The sequence below is a fragment of the Trichomycterus rosablanca genome, chromosome 24 (assembly GCF_030014385.1).
Source record: "Trichomycterus rosablanca isolate fTriRos1 chromosome 24, fTriRos1.hap1, whole genome shotgun sequence".
Lineage (NCBI taxonomy): Eukaryota > Metazoa > Chordata > Actinopteri > Siluriformes > Trichomycteridae > Trichomycterus > Trichomycterus rosablanca.
Window position 1 is genome coordinate 4,262,316 of NC_086011.1, and position 19,643 is coordinate 4,281,958.

At 34.5% G+C, this 19,643-nt stretch overlaps 4 protein-coding genes across 4 annotated transcripts; all 4 read right to left on the bottom strand.

Annotated features, from left to right (window-relative positions):
• Positions 1-403: 403 nt before the first annotated feature.
• LOC134302091 (transcription factor HES-5-like) lies at positions 404-1,126 on the bottom strand. The gene is made up of 2 exons (XM_062987124.1): positions 1,004-1,126; positions 404-895 (listed from the first exon to the last, which is right to left on the bottom strand). Exons 1-2 carry the CDS (start codon positions 1,124-1,126, stop codon positions 479-481), a joined length of 540 nt encoding a protein of 179 aa, XP_062843194.1. The 3' UTR covers positions 404-478.
• A 3,558-nt stretch (positions 1,127-4,684) lies between these two features.
• On the bottom strand, positions 4,685-5,332 carry LOC134302094 (transcription factor HES-5-like). The gene is made up of 2 exons (XM_062987128.1): positions 5,210-5,332; positions 4,685-5,101 (listed from the first exon to the last, which is right to left on the bottom strand). The coding sequence occupies exons 1-2, from the start codon at positions 5,330-5,332 to the stop codon at positions 4,685-4,687; spliced, it is 540 nt and encodes a 179-aa protein (XP_062843198.1).
• A 3,503-nt stretch (positions 5,333-8,835) lies between these two features.
• On the bottom strand, positions 8,836-9,535 carry LOC134302093 (transcription factor HES-5-like). Its single transcript, XM_062987127.1, has 2 exons — positions 9,413-9,535; positions 8,836-9,304 (listed from the first exon to the last, which is right to left on the bottom strand). The coding sequence occupies exons 1-2, from the start codon at positions 9,533-9,535 to the stop codon at positions 8,888-8,890; spliced, it is 540 nt and encodes a 179-aa protein (XP_062843197.1). The 3' UTR covers positions 8,836-8,887.
• A 5,033-nt stretch (positions 9,536-14,568) lies between these two features.
• On the bottom strand, positions 14,569-15,216 carry LOC134302090 (transcription factor HES-5-like). The gene is made up of 2 exons (XM_062987123.1): positions 15,094-15,216; positions 14,569-14,985 (listed from the first exon to the last, which is right to left on the bottom strand). Exons 1-2 carry the CDS (start codon positions 15,214-15,216, stop codon positions 14,569-14,571), a joined length of 540 nt encoding a protein of 179 aa, XP_062843193.1.
• Between the last annotated feature and the right edge of the window lie 4,427 nt (positions 15,217-19,643).

Below are 19,643 nucleotides of genomic sequence, written 5' to 3' on the forward strand. Positions count from 1 at the left end.
AGAAACATAAGTATGAAATTCTGAAGCCCCTCACAGAGGGTATATAATGTATATTACATAGTAAATGTCTATTATTAGACCAAAATTGGTCAAAATATTCCTGGAACTTTTTCAATAATGAAAAGTTTATACAACAGTAATATACGACCGACATGCAGCCAATTACATTAAACATAATAAAATATTCTCCATAGAGAACATAGAGTTTTTCCTAAAACAGAAATAGTTAATATCTAGCATAGACATGCATCAAGATTGTTGATCTTGAGTTTGATGGATTCTACTAGAATCACGACTGTGTAAAGTTTCTTTCTTAAAACAGAAAGATATAAGTCTATTGCCAGAATACAACAATAAACTGTTGAATTACAATAAAAACAACTGAATTAAACTTCGGCTCCTGCAAAAGTTGAGCAAACACTTGTAAAGTCCATTCACAATGATACGTGACTTTCCCGCTTTGAGACAGATCTTCCCTTTACCAGGGTCTCCAGAGGGCGTTCTTGGATAAACTCTCCTCTTTACTAAAGATCTGCTGGTCTTCAGAGCTCAGCTGAACCACAGCACTTTCCCTCTTGTTCAGATTCTGGAAGTGCTGCAGCAGTTTTCTGTGACTCTCTGTGTTTTGTTTGTTCACCTCTTCTTTGGACAGGAAGTGGACAAGCTCATGAACACATCTGGAGAAGCCTTGATGGACAGCTGCTGAGCTGGTGGACAATGCAGACTGTTGCTGGTGTTGTTTCATGAAGCTGACTGTCATTTCTAGGATGTCTGCTTTCTCCAACCTGGAATCAGGCTGCTGGTTGAGAAATTGTGGAGCCAAGAGAGACTTCAGCTGATCAATGCTGCTGTTGATATGATCTCTGCGCATCTTTTCCACCATTGGCTTCCTAAGCTGCACAAAACAAAGACAAGATGTTTAGTTTTTCATGTATAAAATGCATTAAATAAAAAGCATTTAAAGTTAGATTAGACATTAAAATGTAGCAGGATCTTAATTTACCTTGTTTTTTAAAGGTTGGTGCTGATGTGAGAGGTTCATTGATGAAGTGATGGCTGGTACCATGGTTGGGTCTCTGTGTTGTAGATCTCTGTGTAGAGTGAATCTGGTTTGTTGCGACTGCATCTCCTCTATTTATACTCCCAAATCTCCATATGAATGGGTGAGTCCTGGGCTTGTTGGAGGTTCTCACAGTTGTGAGCCAATAGCAGAGCCTGCAGAGACAATAAGGGATGTAGGGATGCCACATGCTCAGTGACTTTCCAGGAGGGGACAATGTCCATGTGCCAGGAGAGCAGGTGGGTGGGTTTGGATAATGGAGGGGAGCTCAGAGCACTGTTTGAATCTGGGAAAGTGTTGACCCTGTAAATAACACAGATCTGGCATCTGATGTTTAAGTCATTGTCACTGACAGAGTACACGGTTATTTTAAAGATACACATTGGTACTGATACTGAAGATATAATTTAAAAAGGAACATGTACTTTGACTTTTACTATATATGATTTATTTCTTATCTATGGATGACTATGGTTCAATTTTAAGTTCTTTGATTAGAAATCGTATCTTATATTCTGACAGGTACAGTTTGGTTCTACATGGTTCAAAAAAATCATCAAATTGTGGTTTATTAAAGTTCATTGGTCATTCAAATTTCCAGATAGATCGTTATTGTTATAACAACAACTCATCCACCTTGTCTATTTAGCTGTATTATAATTAAAGTATTTATAAATGTATTTATTTTCTTTGTGTTTGTCTACATTACAGTTGACATCTTTTAGGAGACACTTTAATCCAGAGCTCTTTATAGAACTGATTTTTGTTTTGCTCAGTAAACAGTCTAGTTCCCCAGTCTCTTACATTACCCAGTCCTTAAGTGATGATGGCAACAAAACCATGTGGTAAAGTTCATCATAATGTCCATAAGTGTGCCGACTCCACTGTGCATGTCCAAAATATCAGTAACTGCTATTAATGACTATAGACTTGTGACTTTTCCCTCCTGAGCTTTCCCACACTTTGCTCTGAAAAGAAGAGGAGGAAACAATAGAAGTGTGTCTATTCACGTGCTAATTTCTCTTTTAAACAGATCCTGAGAAAAGCCCCTCAGAGGTTTTTCTGTCATTTAGGGGGTGACGCATGCTAACCTCTAATAAAAGCTAATTAAATACTTTGGTAGGTGTATCTTAAAAAGCAGATTAAAATTACTAACAAATCTCCTTTACGTGTGGTTGTACTTTAAATTACTAAAGGTCATGTAAAATTTTCTGTACTTTAATATTTTCTGTCAGTATGATTTTTCATTTAGCTTTAATACATAATCACACGTGTCCTCACGTACATTTATCCAACTCTTCACATAACCTGAAGACATGACATATAACACTAGCTGTTTTTAACACTTCTCCAATAAATAACATAATTTGAGCATAGATTGTTTATATATATATATATACATTTTATATTACTAACATATTTACTATGACTCAAATTAAAAACAAATTAGGATATCACTCCTAGACCCCCAGATGAAGCAGATGTTTCTTGTGTCTCCTCTTTGTCAGTCAGGGTGAGTTGAGAGATCTTCTGAGTTCCCACACTTAGTCCTCTGTTCTACAATGAATGACGTACAAAAGCTGAATGGATCAACACTGACGGTCTAAACACTGTTTTGTTTTGTAGACAGACATCACTCTCCATCTGGAGGGAAAAATCCTGATTGGCTGAAACTCTGCTACTGTTTATATTGATGTTGTGTTAGTCAAACTGGGACCCTGATGGCAAATTCTTTAAAACTTTTTTTTTTAACGAAACAGCACAATTTTACTGAGTCACAAATTCTGTATTTTGTTGGAAATCTTTCTTAAGGTCTAATTATTTGATTCAAAATGACTTTTTTCAATAAAAATTGCTTATGTAATTAAATTGGTAGTGAATTTATCTGCTTTGTTTTATTATTCATAGTTGTCTTATGACTGATTTTGGAAAAAATACTAGATGATATATTTCATACTAAATAATTAGTATTGCTTTAATCTAAATCTAAATTCTGCTCCTTAACATAATAAAGATTAGATCAACATATTCTTCTTTATGTCTGCATCAGGTGACCTATCAGGAGAAATGTTTGCACATTAAGTTCTGTAAAAGTCAGCAGGGTTTGGGATGATAACACTAAGAAATGTGATTCTGCTTTCCACGCTTTAGCCATTTAGACTGGGTGCTGGACAATAGAAGTGTGTTCATTCACATGCTAATGATTCTGTGAATAAGCAGCTTCCACACAGACTTCTTCACAAGTATGTTTGAAAGTTGTTGATAATGTATGAAGTAAATACTGAACTTTATGTAAGATGGACTTAATATTGTTAAAATGTTCCGACAATTAAAAAGTCTGGTTATTACTGATACAGTGTATGCTCAATGAGAATGTTCTTCGAACGTTTATACAAAATTATAAATTGTGACAGTTTATCTTTCAAAAAGTTTATCTTTTAGGTTAGTGAATTCTTAGTGTGCTTTTAATTTATAATTTGTTATAAATCTAGAAGAAGTTTTGAATATCAGAAGTTTGTGTTGTTGTCATTATGTTGTCACTGGCTGTGTTTTAAAATATTTAGTAAAAGATAAACTTAACAGTTCCATGATTGAAGTTTCTCAGAAAGTTTTAATATTAAAGTGTCAGTTAAAGCTTCTGTAAGTGAAACATCGTTTACTGTTTAATTAGTTCTGTATTTTGGTTTCATTAAACAAAATAATGAGACAAGAGATGTACTTTAGATATATATTTGTGTTTTTATTTTCAGTGTAACTTTGTGCTGGAAACATTTATAGTTTCCTCAAGCACAATAAAACAGGTGATAACATATCACAACATTTACTTGAAGAATTCTTCAAGACACAAAGCTCCTAACAGAGCAAAGTCTCCACAATATTAAGTCTTTACAAAAGACACATAAACATTTTCAACATGTTAATCGACTCATTACAAACAAAACCAATTTCGACAGTAAAGCATTAACTGTTTGAACAAACATTGCCAAAAACAATATGTATTTTAAGTGAAAATACCTATTATAGGTAAAATAAAATCCTTGATCAAGGTATAAAGAATTCAGACTTCTTAAACTTAAGAAATATAAGCTTTTTAACATTTATCATATTGATAAAGAATGAATATATCGTGGTGTTCCTAAGAAACATAAAACATAAGTATGAAATTCTGAAGCCCCTCACAGAGGGTATATAATGTATATTACATAGTAAATGTCTATTATTAGACCAAAATTGGTCAAAATATTCCTGGAACTTTTTCAATAATGAAAAGTTTATACAACAGTAATATACGACCGACATGCAGCCAATTACATTAAACATAATAAAATATTCTCCATAGAGAACATAGAGTTTTTCCTAAAACAGAAATAGTTAATATCTAGCATAGACATGCATCAAGATTGTTGATCTTGAGTTTGATGGATTCTACTAGAATCACGACTGTGTAAAGTTTCTTTCTTAAAACAGAAAGATATAAGTCTATTGCCAGAATACAACAATAAACTGTTGAATTACAATAAAAACAACTGAATTAAACTTCGGCTCCTGCAAAAGTTGAGCAAACACTTGTAAAGTCCATTCACAATGATACGTGACTTTCCCGCTTTGAGACAGATCTTCCCTTCACCAGGGTCTCCAGAGGGCGTTCTTGGATAAACTCTCCTCTTTACTAAAGATCTGCTGGTCTTCAGAGCTCAGCTGAACCACAGCACTTTCCCTCTTGTTCAGATTCTGGAAGTGCTGCAGCAGTTTTCTGTGACTCTCTGTGTTTTGTTTGTTCACCTCTTCTTTGGACAGGAAGTGGACAAGCTCATGAACACATCTGGAGAAGCCTTGATGGACAGCTGCTGAGCTGGTGGACAATGCAGACTGTTGTTGGTGTTGTTTCATGAAGCTGACTGTCATTTCTAGGATGTCTGCTTTCTCCAACCTGGAATCAGGCTGCTGGTTGAGAAATTGTGGAGCCAAGAGAGACTTCAGCTGATCAATGCTGCTGTTGATATGATCTCTGCGCATCTTTTCCACCATTGGCTTCCTAAGCTGCACAAAACAAAGACAAGATGTTTAGTTTTTCATGTATAAAATGCATTAAATAAAAAGCATTTAAAGTTAGATTAGACATTAAAATGTAGCAGGATCTTAATTTACCTTGTTTTTTAAAGGTTGGTGCTGATGTGAGAGGTTCATTGATGAAGTGATGGCTGGTACCATGGTTGGGTCTCTGTGTTGTAGATCTCTGTGTAGAGTGAATCTGGTTTGTTGCGACTGCATCTCCTCTATTTATACTCCCAAATCTCCATATGAGTGGGTGAGTCCTGGGCTTGTTGGAGGTTCTCACAGTTGTGAGCCAATAGCAGAGCCTGCAGAGACAATAAGGGATGTAGGGATGCCACATGCTCAGTGACTTTCCAGGAGGGGACAATGTCCATGTGCCAGGAGAGCAGGTGGGTGGGTTTGGATAATGGAGGGGAGCTCAGAGCACTGTTTGAATCTGGGAAAGTGTTGACCCTGTAAATAACACAGATCTGGCATCTGATGTTTAAGTCATTGTCACTGACAGAGTACACGGTTATTTTAAAGATACACATTGGTACTGATACTGAAGATATAATTTAAAAAAGAACATGTACTTTGACTTTTACTATATATGATTTATTTCTTATCTATGGATGACTATGGTTCAATTTTAAGTTCTTTGATTAGAAATCGTATCTTATATTCTGACAGGTACAGTTTGGTTCTACATGGTTAAAAAAAATCATCAAATTGTGGTTTATTAAAGTTCATTGGTCATTCAAATTTCCAGATAGATCGTTATTGTTATAACAACAACTCACCCACCTTGTCTATTTAGCTGTATTATAATTAAAGTATTTATAAATGTATTTATTTTCTTTGTGTTTGTCTACATTACAGTTGACATCTTTTAGGAGACACTTTAATCCAGAGCTCTTTATAGAACTGATTTTTGTTTTGCTCAGTAAACAGTCTAGTTCCCCAGTCTCTTACATTACCCAGTCCTTAGGTGATGATGGCAACAAAACCATGTGGTAAAGTTCATCATAATGTCCATAAGTGTGCCGACTCCACTGTGCATGTCCAAAATATCAGTAACTGCTATTAATGACTATAGACTTGTGACTTTTCCCTCCTGAGCTTTCCCACACTTTGCTCTGAAAAGAAGAGGAGGAAACAATAGAAGTGTGTCTATTCACGTGCTAATTTCTCTTTTAAACAGATCCTGAGAAAAGCCCCTCAGAGGTTTTTCTGTCATTTAGGGGGTGACGCATGCTAACCTCTAATAAAAGCTAATTAAATACTTTGGTAGGTGTATCTTAAAAAGCAGATTAAAATGACTAACAAATCTCCTTTACGTGTTGTACTTTAAATTACTAAAGGTCATGTAAAATTTTCTGTACTTTAATATTTTCTGTCAGTATGATTTTTCATTTAGCTTTAATACATAATCACACGTGTCCTCACGTACATTTATCCAACTCTTCACATAACCTGAAGACATGACATATAACACTAGCTGTTTTTAACACTTCTCCAATAAATAACATAATTTGAGCATAGATTGTTTATATATATATATATACATTTTATATTACTAACATATTTACTATGACTCAAATTAAAAACAAATTAGGATATCACTCCTAGACCCCCAGATGAAGCAGATGTTTCTTGTGTCTCCTCTTTGTCAGTCAGGGTGAGTTGAGAGATCTTCTGAGTTCCCACACTTAGTCCTCTGTTCTACAATGAATGACGTACAAAAGCTGAATGGATCAACACTGACGGTCTAAACACTGTTTTGTTTTGTAGACAGACATCACTCTCCATCTGGAGGGAAAAATCCTGATTGGCTGAAACTCTGCTACTGTTTATATTGATGTTGTGTTAGTCAAACTGGGACCCTGATGGCAAATTCTTTAAAACTTTTTTTTTTAACGAAACAGCACAATTTTACTGAGTCACAAATTCTGTATTTTGTTGGAAATCTTTCTTAAGGTCTAATTATTTGATTCAAAATGACTTTTTTCAATAAAAATTGCTTATGTAATTAAATTGGTAGTGAATTTATCTGCTTTGTTTTATTATTCATAGTTGTCTTATGACTGATTTTGGAAAAAATACTAGATGATATATTTCATACTAAATAATCAGTATTGCTTTAATCTAAATCTAAATTCTGCTCCTTAACATAATAAAGATTAGATCAACATATTCTTCTTTATGTCTGCATCAGGTGACCTATCAGGAGAAATGTTTGCACATTAAGTTCTGTAAAAGTCAGCAGGGTTTGGCATGATAACACTAAGAAATGTGATTCTGCTTTCCACGCTTTAGCCATTTAGACTGGGTGCTGGACAATAGAAGTGTGTTCATTCACATGCTAATGATTCTGTGAATAAGCAGCTTCCACACAGACTTCTTCACAAGTATGTTTGAAAGTTGTTGAAAATGTATGAAGTAAATACTGAACTTTATGCAAGATGGACTTAATATTGTTAAAATGTTCCGACAATTAAAAAGTCTGGTTATTACTGATACAGTGTATGCTCAATGAGAATGTTCTTCGAACGTTTATACAAAATTATAAATTGTGACAGTTTATCTTTCAAAAAGTTTATCTTTTAGGTTAGTGAATTTTTAGTGTGCTTTTCATTTATAATTTGTTATGAATCTAGAAGAAGTTTTGAATATCAGAAGTTTGTGTTGTTGTCATTATGTTGTCACTGGCTGTGTTTTAAAATATTTAGTAAAAGATAAACTTAACAGTTCCGTGATTGAAGTTTCTCAGAAAGTTTTAATATTAAAGTGTCAGTTAAAGCTTCTGTAAGTGAAACATCGTTTACTGTTTAATTAGTTCTGTATTTTGGTTTCATTAAACAAAATAATGAGACAAGAGATGTACTTTAGATATATATTTGTGTTTTTATTTTCAGTGTAACTTTGTGCTGAAAACATTTATAGTTTCCTCAAGCACAATAAAACAGGTGATAACATATCACAACATTTACTTGAAGAATTCTTCAAGACACAAAGCTCCTAACAGAGCAAAGTCTCCACAATATTAAGTCTTTACAAAAGACAAATAAACATTTTCAACATGTTAATCGACTCATTACAAACAAAACCAATTTCGACAGTAAAGCATTAACTGTTTGAACAAATATTGCCAAAAACAATATGTATTTTAAGTGAAAATACCTATTATAGGTAAAATAAAATCCTTGATCAAGGTATAAAGAATTCAGACTTCTTAAACTTAAGAAATATAAGCTTTTTAACATTTATCATATTGATAAAGAATGAATATATCGTGGTGTTCCTAAGAAACATAAAACATAAGTATGAAATTCTGAAGCCCCTCACAGAGGGTATATAATGTATATTACATAGTAAATGTCTATTATTAGACCAAAATTGGTCAAAATATTCCTGGAACTTTTTCAATAATGAAAAGTTTATACAAAAGTAATAAACGACCGACATGCAGCCAATTACATTAAACATAATAAAATATTCTCCATAGAGAACATAGAGTTTTTCCTAAAACAGAAATAGTTAATATCTAGCATAGACATGCATCAAGATTGTTGATCTTGAGTTTGATGGATTCTACTAGAATCACGACTGTGTAAAGTTTCTTTCTTAAAACAGAAAGATATAAGTCTATTGCCAGAATACAACAATAAACTGTTGAATTACAATAAAAACAACTGAATTAAACTTCGGCTCCTGCAAAAGTTGAGCAAACACTTGTAAAGTCCATTCACAATGATACGTGACTTTCCCGCTTTGAGACAGATCTTCCCTTTACCAGGGTCTCCAGAGGGCGTTCTTGGATAAACTCTCCTCTTTACTAAAGATCTGCTGGTCTTCAGAGCTCAGCTGAACTACAGCACTTTCCCTCTTGTTCAGATTCTGGAAGTGCTGCAGCAGTTTTCTGTGACTCTCTGTGTTTTGTTTGTTCACCTCTTCTTTGGACAGGAAGTGGACAAGCTCATGAACACATCTGGAGAAGCCTTGATGGACAGCTGCTGAGCTGGTGGACAATGCAGACTGTTGCTGGTGTTGTTTCATGAAGCTGACTGTCATTTCTAGGATGTCTCCTTTCTCCATCCTGGAATCAGGCTGCTGGTTGAGAAATTGTGGAGCCAAGAGAGACTTCAGCTGATCAATGCTGCTGTTGATACGATCTCTGCGCATCTTTTCCACCATTGGCTTCCTAAGCTGCACAAAACAAAGACAAGATGTTTAGTTTTTCATGTATAAAATGCATTAAATAAAAAGCATTTAAAGTTAGATTAGACATTAAAATGTAGCAGGATCTTAATTTACCTTCTTTTTTAAAGGTTGGTGCTGATGTGAGAGGTTCATTGATGAAGTGATGGCTGGTACCATGGTTGGGTCTCTGTGTTGTAGATCTCTGTGTAGAGTGAATCTGGTTTGTTGCGACTGCATCTCCTCTATTTATACTCCCAAATCTCCATATGAATGGGTGAGTCCTGGGCTTGTTGGAGGTTCTCACAGTTGTGAGCCAATAGCAGAGCCTGCAGAGACAATAAGGGATGTAGGGATGCCACATGCTCAGTGACTTCCCAGGAGGGGACAATGTCCATGTGCCAGGAGAGCAGGTGGGTGGGTTTGGATAATGGAGGGGAGCTCAGAGCACTGTTTGAATCTGGGAAAGTGTTGACCCTGTAAGTAACACAGATCTGGCATCTGATGTTTACTTCAATGTCACTGACAGAGTACATAGTTATTTTTAAGGTATTTTTAAGTTCTGTGTATAAATTGTGTCTCATTCTTACACGTACAGTCTGACTTTCCTAAGGTTCTACATCTAAATTTCCAGATAGATTTTACTGTTATTATAAGAACTCTTTTACATTTTCAACTCAGCTGCATCACTTTTATCTATTTGTGCTTGTCTACATTACAGTTACATTGACAGCTTTGGGCAGAAACTCTTATCCAGAGCTCTTTATAGAAGTGATTTTTGTTTTGCTCAGTACACATTTCAATAGTCTAGTCCCACAGTCTCTTACATTACCCAGGCATTAGGTAATGATGGCAACAAAACCATGTGGTAAAGTTCATCATTATATCCATAAGTGTGTCCAAAATATCAGTAACTCTAGAGTTTGGGATTTTAATGACAAGAGACTTGTGACTTTTCCCTCCTGAGCTTTCCCACACTTCACTCAGAAAAGAAGAGGAGGAAACAATAGAAGTGTGTCTATTCACGTGCTAATTTCTCTTTTAAACAGATCCTGAGAAAAGCCCCTCAGAGGTTTTTCTGTCCTTTAGGGGGTGACGCATGCTGACCTCTAATAAAAGCTAATTAAATACTTTGGTAGGTGTAGCTTAAAATGCAGCTAAAATTACTAACAAATGTCATTTAAGTGTGTGTATTTTATTTAGTTATTTTTTATTATTAAACCACATTGTTGATTAATACATTAGGGTGTTGATCAGAAATGTAAATGACATAATATTTAGGTTAAAAACAATTGTATTTTTGATGGTAGTAAAAATTCCTTTTTGGTGTTATAATTTTAAGGGTTAAAGATTATTTTAATTAAAATATTTACTATGACTTGAATTTCAAAAATTAGGATATCACTCCTAGACCCCCAGATGTAGCAGATGTTTCTTGTGTCTCCTCTTTGTCAGTCAGGGTGAGTTGAGAGATCTTCTGAGTTCCCACACTTAGTCCTCTGTTCTACAATGAATGAAGTACAAAAGCTGAATGGATCAACACTGATGGTCTAAACACTGTTTTGTTTTGTAGACAGACATCACTCTCCATCTGGAGGGAAAAATCCTGATTGGCTGAAACTCTGCTACTGTTTATATTAATGTTGTGTTAGTCAAATCAGGACATTAATGGCAAATTCTTTAAAACTTTATTAAACAAATAAGCACTATTTTACTAAGTCTGGTATATTGTATCATTCCTAGTTGGAAGTCTTTCTTAAAATGTAAATATTTGATCTAAATAACTAAATTTAATCAAAATTGCTTCTGTAATTAAATCGGTAGTGAATTAATCTGGTTTTTTTTATTATTCATAGTTTTTTTATGACTCATTTGGAGGAAAATATTAGACGAAACCTTTTGTACTAAAAAAACAGAAGTGCTTTAAATTTAAATTCTGCTCCTTAATATAATAAAGATTAGATCAACATATTCTTGTTTATGTCTGCATCAGGCAGGGCCGGAGTGGGACCCTTTTTCAGCCCGGGAGTTTCATTCCCAAACCCGGCCCACTTTTTCCATGGAGGAAGAATTTGAATAAATAAAACAGCAGCTAGCTCTTACAATGCCTTTTTATTGGGTATAAGTTCAGGTATATGTTGGTAAGTTAACAGAAAACACTTCACTTAAACATGTTTAATTTAAATCAGATAAAGATTTAAAAGGTAAAAAATGTTATAAAGATGAAAACGTATTTACATTTGTACAGGAGCAATAAGTTGAAATAAAAATAATTTGAAATTAAAATTGCATTTGTCTTCCCCACAGAGAGGTGCTATATTGTTAGGTTTACACTAAACTCTTAAATAGCTTCACTACACACATATTTAGTGGCTACCTACAGCATCAAAAACCTCCTAAGCAGTGCACTGGTTTCTGCAACTTTATTAATAACGGTGTCATTGTCTATAGACATGAGAATTTCCTTCTCTGTGTACATTAACATGAAGGCCTCCAAGAGTTCCTGTTTACCTATTTCATTTGGGTTGATTTTAATGCATTTTCAGCATTCTGAATATCTGGGTACTGGGTATCATTTAGAATCTATCCATCACATCTGTTCTGTGTGCAACTTGTTACATAAAATAGTTTTTTTAGTTCATTTTTATCCTCTCTACCTGTCTCTGTAGTCCTGGCCTCTCCATGCCTACTCGGTTCACCAGCAGGATCAGACTGGCTTATCTGCTGCTCTGAGGCTAAAAAAAATCATTAAGGGTTAGCTTATTTTGCTGAATAACATAACGTGCTTGAAGTTTTTTTTTTTTTTAGCCTATATTATGATGGTGTAAAATTGATAGTGATTTAGGCTATTTGTCTCCATTTGTTAAAATAAATGAGGCTATCATGCTGACATCTTTCTGAATGTCTGAACAATTTAACATATATCATGTATATTCTCTACGTTATATTTTACATTACAAATAACTACGTTAGTTTAAATAACTCTGTTAGACTACCTGTCCCTTCAGTAGTCATGGATCATCAGTACAGCAGCGTCGGGAACAAAAACATTCCATTAATGAGTTAGGCTATTTAATATATTACACTTCAAATTATGTTTATTATTTTCAGCTTGAAACTCTATATTTGTGATTAATGCTGTGTATTGGGTTCTTAAAAAACCACCGACTGATGATTTGCGAAAATCACCACTGACTGTTGGTTTGCGCTATTCTGTTGTAAGTTTACTTTTACCGGCGCTCAAGAAAAGACGACTCGTGGGCCAAACCAACTGAAACATTTGTGGGATTCCCTCAGATGGCAGAACCCATCTGATCTACTGCGATGTACAGTAGGTATGGGCTGCGCTGTCAGATGAATGAATGTAAGAAGAAGATTAGATAAGTGACAGATAAATGTCAAAATTATTTTTTCCATCCAACCGGCCCAAACTCGAGACTGACATGAGTCGGCCCATCGGGAATCCTCCCGAATCTCCCGATTAGCCACTCCGGGCTTGGCATCAGGTGACCTATCAGCAGAAATGTTTGCACATGCTGTAAAAGTCAGCAGGGTTTGGGATGCGAACACTAAGAAATGTGATTCTGCTTTCCTGAGCTTTCCCACGCTTTAGCCATTTAGACTGGGTGCTGGACAATAGAAGTGTGTTCATTCACATGCTAATGAATCTGTGAATAAGCAGCTTCCACACAGACTTCTTCACAAGTGTGTTTGAAAGTTGTTGAAAATGTATGAAGTAAATACTGAACTTTATGCAAGATGGACTTAATATTGTTAAAATGTCCCCACAATATTTTTATATTACTTAACAGACCACAAAATAGCCAGAAATGTACTATTACACCAATAAAATTTTGGTTATTACTAATTCACCTTAATTTATTTAAATAGTTACAGTGTGTGATATGTTACACAGAGTTCATGTTTTGTTACAGTAAGTATTTAGTGTTGAATGGAATGATAATGTGTGTACCAGGTATGTTTGATTATAAAAGTTTCTTGTTTACAATGTTTATATTAATTACTTTTAAATAACCTATAACATATACAAGTAATCTAATTACCTGCTACATAAGATTATGTGCCTGAACTAGAAATTACTTCAGGAAAAATGTAAAACTTCATGTATACATATTTTATTTATAATTTTTCTATTATATAATAGAGATCAGTGTAAATCAGTTAGTATTTAATCTAAAAGAAGTTTTAAATATCAGACATTTGTGTTGAAATAAGTTTTAGAAAGTTTTCATATTAAAGAGTCAGTTAAAGCTTTTATAAGAAAAACATCATATACTGTTTAATCAGTTCTGTATTTTGGTTTCATTAAACAAAATAATGAGACAAGAGATGTACTTTAGATATATATTTCTGTTTTTATTTTCAGTGCAACTTTGTGCTGAAAACATTTATATAGTTTCCTCAAGCACAATAAAACAGGTGATAACATATCACAACATTTACTTGAAGAATTCTTCAAGACACAAAGCTCCTAACAGAGCAAAGTCTCCACAATATTAAGTCTTTACAAAAGACAAATAAACATTTTCAACATGAAAATCAACTCATTACAAACAAAACACATTCCAGATTAACTGAAAATAAAACATTTTCTGTAAGAACAAACATTGCCAAAAACAATATGTATTTCAAGTGAAAATACCTATTATAGGTTCAAATAAAATCCTTGATCAAGGTATAAAGAATTCAGACTTCTTAAACTTAAGAAATATAAGCTTTTTAACATTTATCATATTGATAAAGAATGAATATATCGTGGTGTTCCTAAGAAACATAAAACATAAGTATGAAATTCTGAAGCCCCTCACAGAGGGTATATAATGTATATTACATAGTAAATGTCTATTATTAGACCAAAATTGGTCAAAATATTCCTGGAACTTTTTCAATAATGAAAAGTTTATACAACAGTAATATACGACTGACATGCAGCCAATTACATTAAACATAATAAAATATTCTCCATAGAGAACATAGAGTTTTTCCTAAAACAGAAATAGTTAATATCTAGCATAGACATGCATCAAGATTGTTGATCTTGAGTTTGATGGATTCTACTAGAATCACGACTGTGTAAAGTTTCTTTCTTAAAACAGAAAGATATAAGTCTATTGCCAGAATACAACAATAAACTGTTGAATTACAATAAAAACAACTGAATTAAACTTCGGCTCCTGCAAAAGTTGAGCAAACACTTGTAAAGTCCATTCACAATGATACGTGACTTTCCCGCTTTGAGACAGATCTTCCCTTCACCAGGGTCTCCAGAGGGCGTTCTTGGATAAACTCTCCTCTTTACTAAAGATCTGCTGGTCTTCAGAGCTCAGCTGAACCACAGCACTTTCCCTCTTGTTCAGATTCTGGAAGTGCTGCAGCAGTTTTCTGTGACTCTCTGTGTTTTGTTTGTTCACCTCTTCTTTGGACAGGAAGTGGACAAGCTCATGAACACATCTGGAGAAGCCTTGATGGACAGCTGCTGAGCTGGTGGACAATGCAGACTGTTGCTGGTGTTGTTTCATGAAGCTGACTGTCATCTCTAGGATGTCTGCTTTCTCCACCCTGGAATCAGGCTGCTGGTTGAGAAATTGTGGAGCCAAGAGAGACTTCAGCTGATCAATGCTGCTGTTGATCCGATCTCTGCGCATCTTTTCCACCATTGGCTTCCTAAGCTGCATAAAACAAAGACAAGATGTTTAGTTTTTCATGTATAAAATGCATTAAATAAAAAGCATTTAAAGTTAGATTAGACATTAAAATGTAGCAGGATCTTAATTTACCTTGTTTTTTAAAGGTTGGTGCTGATGTGAGAGGTTCATTGATGAAGTGATGGCTGGTACCATGGTTGGGCCTCTGTGTTGTAGATCTCTGTGTAGAGTGAATCTGGTTTGTTGCGACTGCATCTCCTCTATTTATACTCCTAAATCTCCATATGAATGGGTGAGTCCTGGGCTTGTTGGAGGTTCTCACAGTTGTGAGCCAATAGCAGAGCCTGCAGAGACAATAAGGGATGTAGGGCTGCCACATGCTCAGTGACTTTCCAGGAGGGGACAATGTCCATGTGCCAGGAGAGCAGGTGGGTGGGTTTGGATAATGGAGGAGAAAGTCTGGGAAAGTGTTGGTGCTGTAAATTAAACAGATCTAAATGCTGATGTTTAGTACTCGTTTTTTTTAAGGTACACACATAGCACTGATACTGGAGACATTTTTCTAAAAGAACATGTACTTTGGTTTGTAGTATATGATTCATTTCTTACTTCTAATCTACTATAGTTGCCACAGTCTAGCTGTAAAATATTAAACTCTGGGATGAGAAATTGTGTCTCATTTTCTGACAGGTACAGTTTGACAGTACAGTACAGGTACAGTTTGGTTCTACATATGGTTCAAAAATCATCACATTGTGGTTTATTAAAGTTCATTGCTTCATTCCAATTTCCAGATAGATTTTAATGGTTATAACAACAACTCTTCCACCTTTCCTATTTAACTGTATTATAATAAGACTATTTACAGTATACATGTATTCATTTCCTACATTTAGGAGACACTCTTATCCAGAGCTCCTTACAAAAGTGCTTTTTTGGTAAGTAAACATTTCATTAGTCTAATTCCCCAGTCTCTTACATTACCCTGTTCTTACATCATGATGTCAGCAAATCTTTGTCGTAAAGTTCATTGTAATATCCATAAGTGTGTCCAAAATATCAGTAACTCTAGAGTTTAGAATTTTAATGACTATAGACTTGTGACTTTTCCCTCCTGAGCTTTCCCACACTTTGCTCTGTAAAAGAGAGCAAGAAACAATAGAAGTGTGTCTATTCACATGCTAATTTCTCTTTTAAACAGATCCTGAGAAAAGACCCTCAGAGGTTTTTCTGTCATTTAGGGGGTGACGCATGCTGACCTCTAATAAAAGCTAATTTAATACTTCGGTAGGTGTAGCTTAACAAGACTAACTAAGTTTAATCATTGCCCAATATCAATACTAATGGTGCCAGAGATCATTTCATTGATATGGTACTTATAATTCAAATATAATTTCATTTAAGATCTTTTACAAGTATTTTACATTTTACTAATATAGCAGTTAGAAAAATATGACTGAAAGTATCATTGCTAAAACTTCAAATAACTGTAGCAGAGTCTTGTATATCTCTCTGGTTTGTCAGACAGTGTTAAGTAGAGTTTCCTAAGCTTAGTTCTCTAAATTGATCATTACTGGTGGCTAAACAGTTTTTGTATACAGAACTTGACAGAACTTATTATCTGTAAATAAAGATCTTGATTGGTTAAGACACTGTGACTGTTAACAAAATGTTACGTGTAATGCATTTTTGTTTATTTTTTATGATAGACCTTTACCATTTCATGATGAAGAATATTTCATAACAACTCAATTACTGACTCCTGCAGAATTAAGTTTCGTTTCATACAAGACAACCCCAGTATAATGTGTAATAATTAGCAATTCTATTGTGCTTGATTAAACTTGAGAGTGAAGCTGTTTAAATGAAACATAAATCATAAAAGTGCTATTAATTAATGTTTTACTTTTTTCAGTTTAGAAATTGTGTTGGATAAACTGTACTGCAGACCTTGTGTTTCACAGTTATATAAAAACTTGTACAATATGTGTTACTGCTGCAACTCCAGCTGTGCCAGATGCTTTTTATATCTTGTCTTTATCAATCAGTGTGAGTTTAGAGCTCGTCTACGTTTCCCACACTGGCTCTTCTGTTCTGTGGTGAATGGAGATACAAAAGCTGAATGGATCATTACTGGTGACTAAACACTTTTGTGTTGTAAATAGAGCCCGACGTCACTCACCATCTGGAGGGAAAGATCCTGATTGGCTAATGCTCTGCTACTGTTTATATGACCATCAAGTTAGCCAAATTGTACCCCTTTTCCTGTAAAAACCCGGATTGATACCTGATGTTTACGCCAATGTCACTAACAGAGTACATAGTTATTTTAGGTGGTCTAGCTGTTGTTTTCTTTCTAAAATCTAAAATATGTTAGAAGATCATCACATTGTGGCTTATCAAAGTTCATAGGTAATTTATTTATACTTAGCTGTATTATTCTTAAAAATATGTATGTATTTATTTCCTTGTGCTTGTCTACATGACAGTTACATTGGCAGCTTTTAGCAGACACTCTTATTCAGAGCTCTTTATAGAAGTGGTTTTTGTTTTGCTCAGTAAACATTTCATTAGTCTAGTCTTCCAGTCTGTTACATTACCCAGGCCTTAGGTGATGATGGCAACAAAACTATGTGGTAAATAAGTTCATAAATGTGTTGACTCCCCTGTGTGTCCAAAATATCACTAACTCCAGAAATTGAGATTTGAATGACTAGAGACTTGTGAGTTTTCTCTCCTGAGCTTTCCCACACTTCGCTCAGTGAAGAAGAGGAGGAAACAATAGAAGTGTGTCTATTCACGTGCTAATTTCTCTTTTAAACAGATCCTGAGAAAAGCCCCTCAGATGTTTTTCTGTTGTTTAGGGGGTGACGCATGCTGACCTCTAATAAAAGCTAATTAAGTACTTTGGTAGGTGTAGCTTATAATGACAACAAATGTGCTTTTAACAAATTTAATCCTTACTCACTATCATTACTGATGGTATCAGAGATCAGAGATTCTTGTGTTGTTTTGGGTTTGTCAGACCGTGTTGAGTTGAGTTTCCCTCTACATGGATCAATTCGGTCTACACTTTTTTGTAGACAGAGCTCAGCATCACTCATTATCTGTAAAGAAAGATCTTGATTGGTTAATGCACTGTGACTGTTTTTTATTCCCTAATATCAGTCTAAAAGGGACATTTTATATATATATATATATATATATATATATATATATATATATATTTATATATATATATATATATATATATATAAGCCAAATTTCTTTATTTTGGAAATGATTTTATTGTATGAACATTATATACAATATTGAACAATATGTGTTACTGCTGCAACTCCAGCTGTGTCAGATGCTTTTTATATCTTTTCTTTATCATTCAGTGTGAGTTTAGAGCTCGTCTACGTTTCCCACACTGGCTCTTCTGTTCTGTGGTGAATGGAGATACAAAAGCTGAATGGATCATTACTGGTGACTAAACACTTTTGTGTTGTAAATAGAGCCCGACGTCACTCACCATCTGGAGGGAAAGATCCTGATTGGCTGATGCTTTGCTACTGTTTATATGACCATCAAGTCAGCCAAACTAGTCAATATTTCTAAAACTAAAAAAGGCAAAATAATCTAACACTTATTCTAAAATAATAGAACTGGATCTTAAGTACCTGTGACATCATATTAAATTTCTCTATTCCAGCTTATCTGTACTATGAGAGAATGGTGTTCATGGTGTTAATTAAAAACTAAGACAGTCCATTATTTAAACACTAACATACACATATATTTTAGATCTGTTCAAATGAATTTTGTTTGTTTGTTTGTTTGTTAGGATTTTAACGTCATGTTTTACACTTTGGTTACATTCATAACAGGAACGGTAGTTACTCATTACACCAGATTCATCAGTTCACACAAGGTTATATCAAACACAGTCTTGGACAATTTTTTTTGTATCTCCAGTTCACATCACTTGCATGTCTTTGGACTGTGGGAGGAAACCGGAGCACCCGGAGTAAACCCACGCAGACACGGGGAGAACATGCAAACTCCACACAGAAAGGACCCGGAGCGCCCCACCTGGGGATCGAACCCAGGACCTTCTTGCTGTGAGGCGACAGTGCTACCCACTTAGCCACCGTGCCGCCCAATGAATTTTGTAATTTCGTTTTTAAATTTTGTTTGACAATAGGAACTTCTTCATTTGTTGGTTTTGTGTTCAGTTTCGTATTGCATTAATACTTTACTATATTAATAAATACTTTATTTCTGCTGTCTCATTATACAATAAAATCATTGTTAAGCTGTAAAGTCATATATAGCAAAGTAAAAAGAAGTGTCTAAAATCAGACATTTGTGAGGTGATTATGTAATTAATACCAAATTTTATTAATGAATTTGACAGTTTGGTGGTTTTAATACTAAAATCCAGTTGCCAGGTTGGATTGTATACTGTTACAGTGCTAAGCTGCTATGGATGAAGGTTTTTAGAGCAGTATATATAAAAATACAAAGGGAATCTGATTCAGTAAAAAGATAAGAGCATCAGGGCTTATGGTCATTGCAGTTTTGTAATTAACCTTAATGTTAACAATAAAAATGACCAAGATTTCATTTCTGTGATCAAAATTATCAAATCATCAATGATCAAAATCATTACCAAAAAGATTCTGTTCCCTTGTGAT